This window comes from Arvicanthis niloticus, chromosome X (genome assembly GCF_011762505.2).
Source record: "Arvicanthis niloticus isolate mArvNil1 chromosome X, mArvNil1.pat.X, whole genome shotgun sequence".
Lineage (NCBI taxonomy): Eukaryota > Metazoa > Chordata > Mammalia > Rodentia > Muridae > Arvicanthis > Arvicanthis niloticus.
In genome coordinates, this window is record NC_047679.1 from 129146774 (window position 1) to 129158901 (window position 12128).

A 12128-nucleotide genomic window follows, 5' to 3' on the forward strand; every position below is an offset into this window, starting at 1 on the left:
GTCCTGAGAAGTAGTTTATAGGTGTTAGTTTATAGTAGTTTATATTAAGAAAACTGAGAGATTTCAGGGCTGGGGAAATAGCTCAGTCGTTAAAGTGTTTGCTGTGGGAACATGAGGATCTGAGTTTGTAGCGCCAGTATCTGTGAAAAAAAAAAAAAAAAAAAAGACAGGTGCAATGGCCCGTGCTATTATCCCAGAGCTGAGAAGACAATGAAGGGAACTTGCTAGCCAGGCATTCTAGCTAAATGGTGAAGCTCCATGTTCAGTGAAATCAACACCTGGCCTCCACACATGAATGAGCACAAGTCCCCCCTTCTCCACTTCTGTGAAATCAGAGATCTCAAGTAAATAGCTTAATGATATGTGCCTTGAAAAAACATATTAACCCACAAATCAATATTTGGAAAGGAAAAAAAAAGAAATAGTTAAGATCAGGGTAAAGGGAGGCAAGATGGTTTATTGAGTTAAAGCTGTTGCTTTACAAACTTGACAACCTGAATTTGATAACTGGAATTAATGTAAAGGTGGAAAGAGAAAAACTAGCTCCACACAATTGTCCACATAAACGATACACACACAGTAAAAATATATAAAATAACAATAAAAGATTTAAACGTTTAGAGATGAAAAGATGACAAATATTAATGAAATTCAGAGCATCTAGTTCTAAACTTTAAAAACACATGCTTTACCAAATTGGTAAATCTAAAATAAAATCCAAAATAAATGGATGAACTTCTAGATGTATATGATCTAATAAAACTAAGCCAAAAATGAGATAAATAATTTAAACACATTTATGACAAGTTATAAGATTGAAGAATCATAATAATAATACTCCAAGACTAAAAATTTCATGCCCAGATGGCATCACTGCTGAAATCCAGATCTTCAAAGGAAAAGTAATACTAATGCTTAAAAAACTGTTCTATAATTTAGGAAAGGAATAGTACCAAACACTTCAAGATGCAGGCATAGATAAGAGCTTTATGAGTAGAACTCCAGTTGGTCAGGAAATTAGGCTAACTACTGAGAGAATCACATAGGGAAACAAATTAAAATTGCACCGAGAGTTTGCCTTATGAGCCCAGTTAGAATGACTATTATCAAGACAACAAATGATAACAGATGCTGCTAAAGATGCAGGGAAAGGGGAAATCTCATTAATTGCCATTATAAGCTAGTACACTAGTATGCAGGTTTCTCAAAAAGCTAAAAATACAGCTACTTAAGACTCTGATATAACACTCCAGAACAAATATCTAACATTTTAAATCCTACTACAAAGGCACTTGCTCATCTTATTCTTGTTACTTGCAACTTGATTAATATTAGAATCAGGCCATGTTTCTATCAACAGGAGAACAGAAAATGAAAATGTGGCACAGGTAACTTTGTTCACCCATCAAAAAATAAATCCAGATATTGCAAGAAAATGAATGAGCTATAAAATATATTAAGTAAAGAAAATCAAGGCTTGGAAATAAAAACTCAAAATGTTCAATATAAAAATTTACCTTCTAACTTTTATATAAATATATTTATGTGGCACTTAGTGTATGTAGATTCCTGTAAAGTAGAGGGGACAGAAAAGTGAAAAAAGAAATTTTAAAGGAGTAGGAAAGGTGACAGAACATATCTGATATGAAAATAAAAGGGGGAGGGATACTGAAGATGAAAATGTTAAGGTTGGGATAGATGTGGAGAAAGAGAGAGCAAGGAAGACAGCACAAAAACCAAACACACAAAAACCCAACAACAAAAACCCAAGTGTGTATAAAAATGCCATGGAGAAATAAGCTGCATTGCATGCTAAAATAAAAAAAAAAATCAACCCCATTAAACAATCCAAGACTATACTTAATTTAATTTTCCTTCAGTATCCTAAACAGTCTCACATTACTTTGGACTATTCAAACATTTAGATTCCAGAGCTTCTCCTTCACAGAAGCACACAGATGAGAAAATCTGGAAGTTTCTGACATATTAAAGTAAAATCAGATGAAAAATATTTGGTATTTTTTATTTTGTTCAGTAACATTTAAACACCCATTCCTTCAGCAACCAAGAAACAGTACAACCAAGAGACTGATATGGAGCATACAGCATTGAAACGCTAAAGTTTAAGTTCAAAATAACAATTACTAAAACCAGGAAACGTTTTTGACTTTTCTTGTATCTGGTAACATGTTAGGATTCATGACTTCTTCCTCGTCCCCGCTTGACAACAGCCACAAACTCCAGGCGCTGAATGTTTCTCATCACCAGGGAGAGCTGGTCAAGGAAAGTGTTGATGGAAATTTGGAAGAGGACAGGGTCTTCAGTAGTCCACCTACTAAAATTGAGAAAGTGACACCATCAGGGAAATGATGAGGGGTCTGTTTAGGTCCACCACCCAATGCCTTCCTGCTTACATATAATTCACCAGTGTCTCCCTTAGGGCACCACTAGAGTGCACACTACCTCCCAAACCCGAGGCCCACCCCCCTCCAGACTTGCAATACTGACACAGCCAGGATACTGTCATTTGCTGTGAACTCCTGCTGAACCATCACTTGCTGGCGATGAGCATTGGCGACCAGGGATCTGCGGGCCATGTCTGCCTCCACTGCAGTCCGGAAAGGCACTGTTACAGAGCTGGGAGGAGATAATGTTAAGGCATCATCCACTGCCTACACTATACCTTTGCCTGGATATACCTACTAGGCCTGCCTGGCAATGAACCCTCCTGCAATCCAAGCCCAGTTACCTCCTACCTCCCCAGTGGTTCTGGTCTTGTTCTACACTCTTCAGCCCTCTCAGATAAGGAGTCTCCTTGTCCTGCTTACACTGCATCTGTCTGTCCTTCCCCTAGTCAGTTGTGCACCAAAAGCCTTCCATGGAAGTTTTAACCTCCTCATCTTCCCATAGCCCCTGCCAAGGGTCTTCCAGGAAAGGATACAACTCCAGGAGTCGACTTGCAGTTGTTGATGCAGTATCTCCCCTGGGTCCAGGGAGAAGTGGTGCCTGCTCCTGGGCAATGACAGCTGCCTCTTCAGTTGACACTCCAGACCCTACAGCACTCCCTGGGCTGGAGCTGCCTGGAGCAGCTGGGGTCCCAGGAGCAGCCAGCCTCCCAGAATCTTGTGGGCAACTCTGAGGGAAGTTGCCATGGTCACCTTCAGTTGCTGAATTTTGAGAGCTAGCCTGGGCATTGGGAGCTTGAGGCCTCCTTTGGCTATCCTTACCTTCTTCAACCCTTGTTCTCCCATCTAAGCCCTCAACAGGCTCCTGCATGACTACTCCCCTCAGCGCCCCAATCCCATCACTAACACAATTGTACCACTCTCAATTTGACTAAGAAAAGGAAGTTCTTGTGTCAAACGCAGCGGGTTTATACATGGAATGGTAAGTGAGGCCCACTGCGCATGAGCAAACAAGATCTCGCGAGGGTTCGTTCCCTTTAACCCAGCGTTCTGTCTGGACTCTCTGGGGAGGGGTAGGGGTAGGGGTAGGGGTGGGGGTGGGGGGCGTTGAGTATCTCTGAGAGCCAGAAAAGCACAGCTGTTTCACACAGCTCCTTCTCAGGGGACTTGTATAGGTTGTATACAAGAGGGAAGTGTTAAAACGTTTGTTAACTTAGAAAATAAGGCTAGGCTACTCAACTTCATCTCAATCTGTTGCCTGCCTATCGATCCCATTCCTTTAACTGGGCTGCCATGTGTGGCTTCAGTGGGAGAGGATATGCCTACTTTTCAGTGACTTGATTTGTCAGGGTGAGGTACTATCCATTGGGGGATCTCCCCTTTCAGAGACAGAGAGGGCTCTGTGACAGGGAATGATGGGGAGGGGTACTAGGAACAGGATGTAAAGTGAGTAAATTAATAAAGAAAAAAAGAAAAAAAATTCCTGAAGTGGAAGCCGAAGGTTTCTTTGGAAAGTCAATTGTGTCAGATGATGTTTTGCTGGAGTAAATATGTGAAGTAATGTTATCCTGAAGCAGACACAGGTGAAAGGATGTTCTGCTAAAGCAAGCATGATGAAGGATCCTTTGTTAACGACGTGCATGTATTGGTCTGCCTTCCACTGCATAGTTGAGCTCCTATTGTCAGGACTCCATAGAGAGAAATGCACTTCTGGTGCTAGCTGGTGGCTTCTTGCTGCTTCCTTGGACTCTGGCCAATTGGCAGAGTAATGTCAGCTGATACAGTCATATGGGGTTTTGCTAAGACAGACTCATGTGCTGAGGCAAGACACATGGTGAGGCAAGATTTGTGGAGGACACACAATGTTTGGAGGGAGTATAAATAGGACTCAACAGTCTCTGAGAGGGGCTTGCTGCTAGAGGTAGATGTGCAATGCTTCTTGGTCTCCAGTCTTTGCTTATCTTTGTTTTGTTGAGAGGAGCACAGCTGAGAACTTCTCTTGGTATTCCTGGGAATCTGAATCTCTCCTGCTGATTCATGCTGATTTGGCAGAGGCCTGGCTGTTCCTGTTAGGTTGAGCCACCACTGCTGCTATCACAACAATACTGAACTGGACTGCTGGTGTATTCCTGAAGTGTTTGTGAGTAGATAGAGCTGTCACTATTAATCTGTGTACTGAACTGATGATTTCCTGAAAACAGTACCGATCATTACCCTTGTCACCTCTCCACAGAAAAAGAAACAAGCCAGGGAGGATGGCCAGTCTCTCCTCACCACATCAACCACCCTCCTTGTCGTCTCCCTGAGCTCATGTCCTGCCCCTTCCCTCCGGACCTGCTGCAGGAAGCCCTGCCACTAGGGAAACTGACACAGCAGAGGATCCGTTCCAAGCTGAGAGCACCACTCACACTGAGGTGTTCTTCTTGGTCCCTTGTGCTGTCCACTTCATCCAACCACTTCTGGTGCAGGGACTCAAACCTTTCACAGTACAAGGACTTGAGCTCCTGCCTGTAAAAGACAGTACAGATTACACAGCATGGTCACACTGGGTGAGGGTAAGCCAATGAGACACACTCATCTTTTTGAAACAGGTGCTAGGAGCAAAAGAGAAAGGGGCAATGAATTACACTGACTCATTAGAGGCAGAAATGTGACTCTCATTCTAGAAGAATTTTGTCTTAAGCTGCTACCAGAGACATCATTTCACATGTCTTCCCCCTCGAACACTCAGGATGCATTCGTGCATACCTCTCCCAAGATTGCATTTCTGGCTTAAAATTAGACTCATCTTCCCTTCCCCTTATGGAGTAACCTATAATTTCTAAGAGCCTAAGTCCATGTCCTGAAGGCGACATACCCTGTGGTGTTTTACAGACAAAAAAGTGTGCACAGAACCCTTTCCCCATGCGGGACTTACAAAAGAGAGCTCTGGTGACATCTCCTAATAGGTACAGTTTTGTAGACCATAGAGGACTGGCCTCCCTTACAAGAAGTTACCTGTACTGTTACCCGATAGGGGAGAAACAGCTGTCTTGCCAGTCTCACAGCTAACACATCTGAGTTCCATAAAAGGGGGTTTCCCCTTGGTTATGAATAGGACCAGGCCATAGAGAAAAAGGCGCTGCTCCAGAGGTCCCATCAGTTATTCCACTCTGGACATGATTAAGATGGCAGACAGGAGTGACTTGGGAGGAAGAGTAAAGGCTGTGTACAGATGGTCACAATGTTACCTTGACTTCTGCTGAGCTTTCCAAATACCCTGGAGGTTTTCATTCAGGCTTCTGAAAGAGGCATTTACATCCTTTTCAAACTGCTTCCTCTTTTCCACAAGAAACCTGGTAACATCACCTGTGTGAGAAGGGAAAAGGTATCACTCTAAATCAAATATCCAGAGGAGAAGAACTTGTTCATCCCAGGCACACTGCCTACAGGAAAATATGAATAACTATGCATCCGTTGTCTTTTTTTTTTTTTTTTAAGACAGGGTCTCTTGTAGCCTAAGCTGGTCTCAAACTTGCTATGTAACTGAGGCCAACCTCAAGTTCCTGATTCTGTCTCTACTTTCTAAGCGCTAGGACAACAGGCATGGGGCATCCTGCTTGACTAAAGAATGCCACTGACAAACAATTTTCTGGACACGTCAAAACCCAAGCAGTTCCTCTGCACCAGAAAGATCAATGTGGTCAGACTTCCTTGCTTGTATGAAGAGACTCTACATGCCTGCTAAGAATTGATGATGGATCTCTAGTAATGCTGTCTTGGTCCACCTACACAAGTGAATAAAACCTGCCTTGGTTGGAGGGGCATGTGGTACACCGGCATTGTTACCGTGAACGACAGAAAACAAGCTAGTGTGGCATGCACGACATGTACAAGCTATCTCACTTTTCTTTCCGGTGCTGCCTTCGGAGTTCCCTGACAGGCCCCTAAATATCTACAGACGAAAGGGTATTTAATAAGCTCTCCTTTGGCAGGAGTTCCTGGAGGAGAGCAACTCTGGAAAGCCAGAAAAATGACTTGAATCAGAACCTGAAAAACAGCTGTTGAAATCTGACATACCCCTCCTGCAGTAAGTTAAAGAGCAGAGATTTATCTGCTTGCCTATCATCTCTAGTGACACTCCTCAGTGATGCAGGAAGCAAGAAGCAGGAATCTCTCCCCTCAGCCTGGGTGACAGCTATAACATTTCCCCTGCTCACAGCAGCATCTTAAAAGTTAAGGTAAAGGTAACCCCTGAAGGCCAAATACAACTTCCTCTTCAGAAACATCCTCTGAGCCACAGAACTGTTCCAGAGTTCTGCTGTCTCTCAGTGACCCCATTCTCACTGTGCAGAAGTCGGAGGGTTGGAAAGAAAGTTCTGGGACTACCAAGTCCTGCTCAAACCTACCTTCGAAATCCTGCATCCTCTTCTGAACAGGCTCCCTGGGGGGAAAATAACCCAGACTCCTTAACTGAGGACAAGCATCCTAAGTTCGCTTTGAAGGAAAAGGAGAGGCATGCTGTTTCGCAGAGGCTAGAGCTTATGTGGGGTAAAGTCAGACTTTCCTCTCTTTGGGTCATTAATTTTAATCCTCTGTCCTTGTTTTTGTACTGACCCAAAGCATATGTATTTGCAGATACATATGGGCACATGGCTAAGGGTTACTTCCTGGAGCACAAGTGACTGAAAGCCTACTGTTTCCCCAGGAATCCCACTCCAGGCTGGGTTTGGGCAGCTCATGGAAACCGCAACCTAGGTGTTCCCTGCCCAACTGGAGGCAGTTGCACAGAAGTATCTCCTCTCCTCAAGTGGTGACTTTGTGTCTGTTGTGTTCTGGCAGCGTAGGGGACTCTATTATTACATGTTTATGGGATCCTTTCACGGTGCATCGGAGGGTTTCATAAAGGTGTACTCACCCATGCGCCCTGCACTCCAGCCACATTCACTCTCCTCCTTCCTCAAGCCCCTCCTGCTATTCCTCCTACATCACCCAGACAGTGTCTCTTCTACTTTCATGCCAGGTGGCCATGTGCAACCTCCAGAGTCTGCCTCTAACCACCTCCCCTCAACCCCTGCAAACCTTCCCCTCAACTGGGTATTGCCCACCTGTTCCCAGACTCCCCTCTGAGTTCAGGTTATATCATTTTATGGGCCTACTTGTAATCCAGGATCCCCAGAGGAGAGAAAACAGGTGGCAGTAAGCCTCTTTGATGCTGGCCTACTTCACCTAACACCACATTCCCCACTTAGATTCATTTTCTGGTAAAGGGAACTTTTTGCTTTGTATACCTGCATATAACCACACTGAAACTACTTCCATGGGGAAGGCTAACCCTTTAAGACATCACCTGGCCTCTTGCACTTCTGATCCTGAGGAATGGCTGCCCATCTCACTGGTACCAACTGCTGGATTGTCTGCTGCATCAAGAGGGAAGGAAAAACCTTTGCAAATGAAGCATGCTGTTCTTATCATCCTGCATGGGAAACAACTCCACTCTAGAGTTGGTTGAGCCCATGTCCAACACAAAGGTTTGGAAGCAGTCTTCCAGGAACTCATGCTCCTCCTCCACCCCACGCCCCACAGGTGAAACTCAGCTTGGCCCCAGTCTAGGGACAGCAGATACATGTATGTGTACAAGTCTTACAAGAAAATTCCCTGTGGCCCCTGGGCTTCTTCAGAGGCCATGCTGGCCAGGACCAATGTCTCTGTGGGCCTTGTATGTATGTATGTATGTATGTATGTATGTATGTATGTATGTATCTATCTATCTATCTATCTATCTATCTATCTATCTATCTATCTCTGCCATGGGCTGGGAATGTCAGGTGGGGACCGAAACCCAGAGCATGACTGAGAATCAGAGGTCTGAGTCTGAATCCCCCTGCCCTCCATGTACACCCCTCCCCAGCCTGCCAAGCAGTAATGCCATGGAATGGCCTGATTAGTATCAGACTGCCCCCTACACTCCATGTGACAAGTAGTAGAGTGTCCCCACAGTTGGACCCAGCCCCATAAGCCCCATATCAGTTGTTTCCAGGTTTGACTGCACCTGGGTTCTTGGAGTCATCTGATGGGAGGGTCTTATCTACTCTCCGGCGCTTGGCACTTTTCTTCATGGCTTTCTGTTCCTTGCTTGACATGGCTGGAACCTTCCTGGGTCAGACAGGACTCCTGAAATGTCGGTATGCACAGACAGTAAAGACGCTGAATTTCATGACAGTAAATGAAAACAGGGACCAGGACTCCACAGGTTGTGGCCAAGTGTGCTGGCACTTGTGCTGGAGCAAAGAGGAGGCGGCAGGGTGACATCAATATCCCTCCAGGTCCAATCACATCCTGTCCTGTTTTTTTTTTTTTTTTTTTTTTTTTTATGGCTGAATGCAGAGCTCTCCACAACCCAGTTGCCCTCGATCTAGTTCTTCCTTCTGATTTCTTGTCACTAGGTTAGGACAAGCTTGGCTAGACCCCAAGCCAAGTGATCCAATGTTGGTGTCTAGTCACAAACACCAATCTACCAATGGCCAATGAGGTCACTGGAGCCATGCCCTAGCAAGCAATGGTTGAGCCCTGCTGCGTGGTCAGGTGAAATTCCTAACCACTCTCAGTCTAGATGCTTCGGAAGAAACTCAGGGACCCAACCCCCAGGAGAGACCCAAAGAATACACCAGAGGCAAGTGCAGAGATTCCCCAATACACTCACCCAAGATGACACGCAGCCTGTGGAGGGCATGCAGTCTCTGTGCTCACAGACAAGGACTATAGAAACCAGGGATGTGAAGCATGCAGGCAGGTTTGTCTCATCAACAGAAGAAACGTATATGTCTCTTTTCTACCCAGAAGGCTGGGAGTGGATATTGTTAATAGCCCGGTGGTCTGTGTTAACCTATGGGGTAAAGTCACACCTGAATCCCCTTGTTTGTCTCAGACTCTCCCTCCCTAGACCTTCATCCTTAGTTTTGTTCTCAGTCAGTAGAACCCTTTCTTAGGGGAGATGTCAGAATGTATTTTATAGCCTGGTGACCTCAACACTATCTGCATGACTTAAACCACACCAGATCCTAGCAGTAGAATGTATGCTCATGGTAGAGGTCACCTATACTTTGCAAAAGGCTTTCCATGTAGGTGGGCCCAAATATTCATTCTCCACATGGAATTAAGATAACTGTTACGAAGGAACTTTTCTTTCCCAAAATTGCACTGTACTCAAATATGTCTAAGACTGCCTGGGGTCAGACTCTAGAAGTTTGAGCAACAGGCTAGAAGGCAGGTTAAAGCATTTAACAACAATCATGAAAAGTAGGCTTTGCAAAAATTGAAGTTACAAATTAAAATACCAAAATTTTAGTCCCTTCAAAATAACCAATCTCTTAAAAGCCAAAGTCTTTTAAAATTCAAAGTATCTCAACCGTGGGCTCCAGTAAAAATAATTTCTTACACCAAGAAGGAAAAATCAGTGCATAGTCACAATCAAATCAAAACCAAACTCCAAACTTCCAGTGTCTGGGATCCACTCACGATCCTCTGGACATCTCTAAAGCACTTGGGTCACTTTCCAGCTCTGCCCTGTACAGCACGCACAGCATGTCTTCTAAGCTCTGGCTGACTGCACTCCACTACTGCTGCTGTTCTTGGTGGTCATCCCATGGTACTGCCATCTCCAAAATGCTGGGATCTTCTCTGCTCCAACTGGACTGTATTTTCACCAGTAGCCTCTCAAAGTCTCTTTTCATGATTCAAAGCCTCAACTCCTTTGCATGATCCCTTCACTCCTGGGCCTTCAACTGCCACTGAGGCTGCACCTTTACCAATGGCCTCTCCTGTCCGCTCACAGTGCCAAGCCTCAGCTGTTCTCCATGATGGACTGTAATGCCCTTCGTGTAACCCTTTCATGCCTTCAAAACCAATACCATCTGGGTGACTCTTACACATTTCCAAGTCCAGCTGCCAGCATGAGGTACAACCATGGCTGCCTCTGGAGCACAGCTTCTCTGTGCTTTTAGAAAACACTTCCCAGAAGATTTTACCTCAGTGATGCTGGTCTCGTCCTAATCAATGCTAATTTCTTGGCACCAGCCAACCAGCATCAACTGTCCCAGTAATGTAAAGGTTTCACTTCAGTAGTTCTGGTATCTTGTTAAATACAGCTGATTCTTCAGCCTCACCCAGCTAACCAGAACCACAGAATCTTAAATCAAAATAGCAAATGACCCTGATAGAGTCTTTAAACTTCCCTTGGAAATTTCATAAGCCAGGCACATTCTTATCTTCCAAACTCTTGCAGAACATCCTACTGAGGTCTCAGTGTTAAAAGTTCCATAGTTCTTCCACAATCCTCCCCCAAACACATGGTGAGTACTGTCACATTAATACCATACTCCTGGTATCAACTTGTCTCAGGGTTTTATTGTTGTGAAGAGACACCATGACCAAAAAGCAAGCTGGGAAGGACAGGGTTTATTTGGCTTACACTTCCAGATTACAGTCCATCATGAGAGCAAGTCAGGAAGGGCATTTAAGCAGGGCTGGAATCTGGAGGCAGGAGCTGATGCAGAGGCCATGGAGGTGTTCTGTTGACTGGTTTGCTGGCTTCCCATGGTTTGCTCAGCCTGCCTTCTTATAGAATCCAGGGCCACCAGTCCAGGTATGGCATCATCCACAATGGGCTGGGCCCTCCCACATTGATCACTAACTGAGAAAATGCCTTACATCTGGGTATCATGGAGGCATTTCTTTAACTGATGCTCCTTTCCCTCTGATGCCTCTGACTTTTGTCAAGTTAACACACAAAAATCATCCAGTGCACTCCTGTTCCCATCCCCACCCCACTCCACCCCAATCTCTGTCCAGTCCCATCTCCCCATCTACCTGTGATTTCTATTCTGTTTCTCCTTCTCAGTGAGATCACATGCCCCACCCCCTTGAGCCCTCCTTGTTACTTAGCTTCTTTGGATCTGTGGATTGCCACATGCTTATCCTGTACTTTATAGTTGACTAACATCCACTTATAAGTGAGTACATAACCATGCTTGTCTTTCTGGGTCTGGGCAGAAACTTGGTAGTGCCATGTGGTTCTGGGTTGAGAGTCATGAGTGATACATGACTCTAAGGAACCTTAGAAGGTTGTGGAACTTTCCTTCAAAGCTAAGGAAAGCTGCTGAGGCTAGGTTTGTGGCAGGGGAGCCCCTGCATGGAGGCCCTGAAAGTCCCTTGGATGAATCTGTAAAAATGAAGCCTGTACTGCATTGGAAACCCCATATATTAGGAATGCCAAGTCATGAGAGGAGATGCAGAGTGGAACAAGCACAGGAGAAAAATGTGTATTGCAGTCAGCAAAGGTGGAAGAGTACATGGATTAAATACATTAGTGATTAACTCTGAGTCACCAATAATGCATCTGTGTCACCTTATGGAAAGAAATAAAAGCACTTCCCCTAGGAGTCATTTAACCAAGAGAGAGTCCAGATTTGAATTCTCCACTGCATGCTCCCTGTGTTTTCCATTCTCCACCTGTTATATGAGTCTGAATCTGTGCCTGCATGAAGGATGTCTTCTGAATCTGTCACCTATGTCCTTGTCTGTCCTTGTATGTCTGTGTGTATCCTGCATGTGACTGTCCCTAACAAAAGGCTTTGCTCTGTCTTTATTGAACAGCACAGAAAGTTTCACGTGGGGAGGGAATGAGGAATATTTTACATAAATCTTTAACAGAGCTTTACAAGGGATTAAGCCACTGACTCCAGC

At 44.7% G+C, this 12128-nt stretch overlaps 2 protein-coding genes across 2 annotated transcripts; both read right to left on the reverse strand.

The window, feature by feature from the left end:
- Window positions 1-2032: 2032 nt before the first annotated feature.
- On the reverse strand, window positions 2033-3417 carry LOC117693955 (uncharacterized). The gene is made up of 3 exons (XM_034484673.1): window positions 2942-3417; window positions 2509-2637; window positions 2033-2335 (listed from the first exon to the last, which is right to left on the reverse strand). Exons 1-3 carry the CDS (start codon window positions 3274-3276, stop codon window positions 2191-2193), a joined length of 609 nt encoding a protein of 202 aa, XP_034340564.1. The 5' UTR covers window positions 3277-3417; the 3' UTR covers window positions 2033-2190.
- Window positions 3418-4675: 1258 nt separating this feature from the next.
- On the reverse strand, window positions 4676-8527 carry LOC117695189 (X-linked lymphocyte-regulated protein 5C-like). The gene is made up of 5 exons (XM_034486035.1): window positions 8437-8527; window positions 7735-7804; window positions 6794-6828; window positions 5636-5753; window positions 4676-4913 (listed from the first exon to the last, which is right to left on the reverse strand). The coding sequence occupies exons 1-5, from the start codon at window positions 8525-8527 to the stop codon at window positions 4676-4678; spliced, it is 552 nt and encodes a 183-aa protein (XP_034341926.1).
- Between the last annotated feature and the right edge of the window lie 3601 nt (window positions 8528-12128).

What these genes read in the sequence shown, in the direction of transcription:
- LOC117693955 (XM_034484673.1), bottom strand. Translation starts at nt 3,276, where the DNA reads ATGCAGGAGCCTGTTGAGGGCTTAGATGGGAGAACAAGGGTTGAAGAA. An exon ending in GCAAGTCGACTCCTGGAGTT is followed by an intron (nt 2,638 to 2,941) that starts GTATCCTTTCCT and finishes ATCTCCTCCCAG; the next exon opens with CTCTGTAACAGTGCCTTTCC. An exon ending in AATGACAGTATCCTGGCTGT is followed by an intron (nt 2,336 to 2,508) that starts GTCAGTATTGCA and finishes TCTCAATTTTAG; the next exon opens with TAGGTGGACTACTGAAGACC.
- LOC117695189 (XM_034486035.1), bottom strand. Translation starts at nt 8,527, where the DNA reads ATGTCAAGCAAGGAACAGAAAGCCATGAAGAAAAGTGCCAAGCGCCGG. An exon ending in GAGGATGCAGGATTTCGAAG is followed by an intron (nt 5,754 to 6,793) that starts GTAGGTTTGAGC and finishes CTTCTCACACAG; the next exon opens with GTGATGTTACCAGGTTTCTT. An exon ending in AAAGCTCAGCAGAAGTCAAG is followed by an intron (nt 4,914 to 5,635) that starts GTAACATTGTGA and finishes TGTCTTTTACAG; the next exon opens with GCAGGAGCTCAAGTCCTTGT.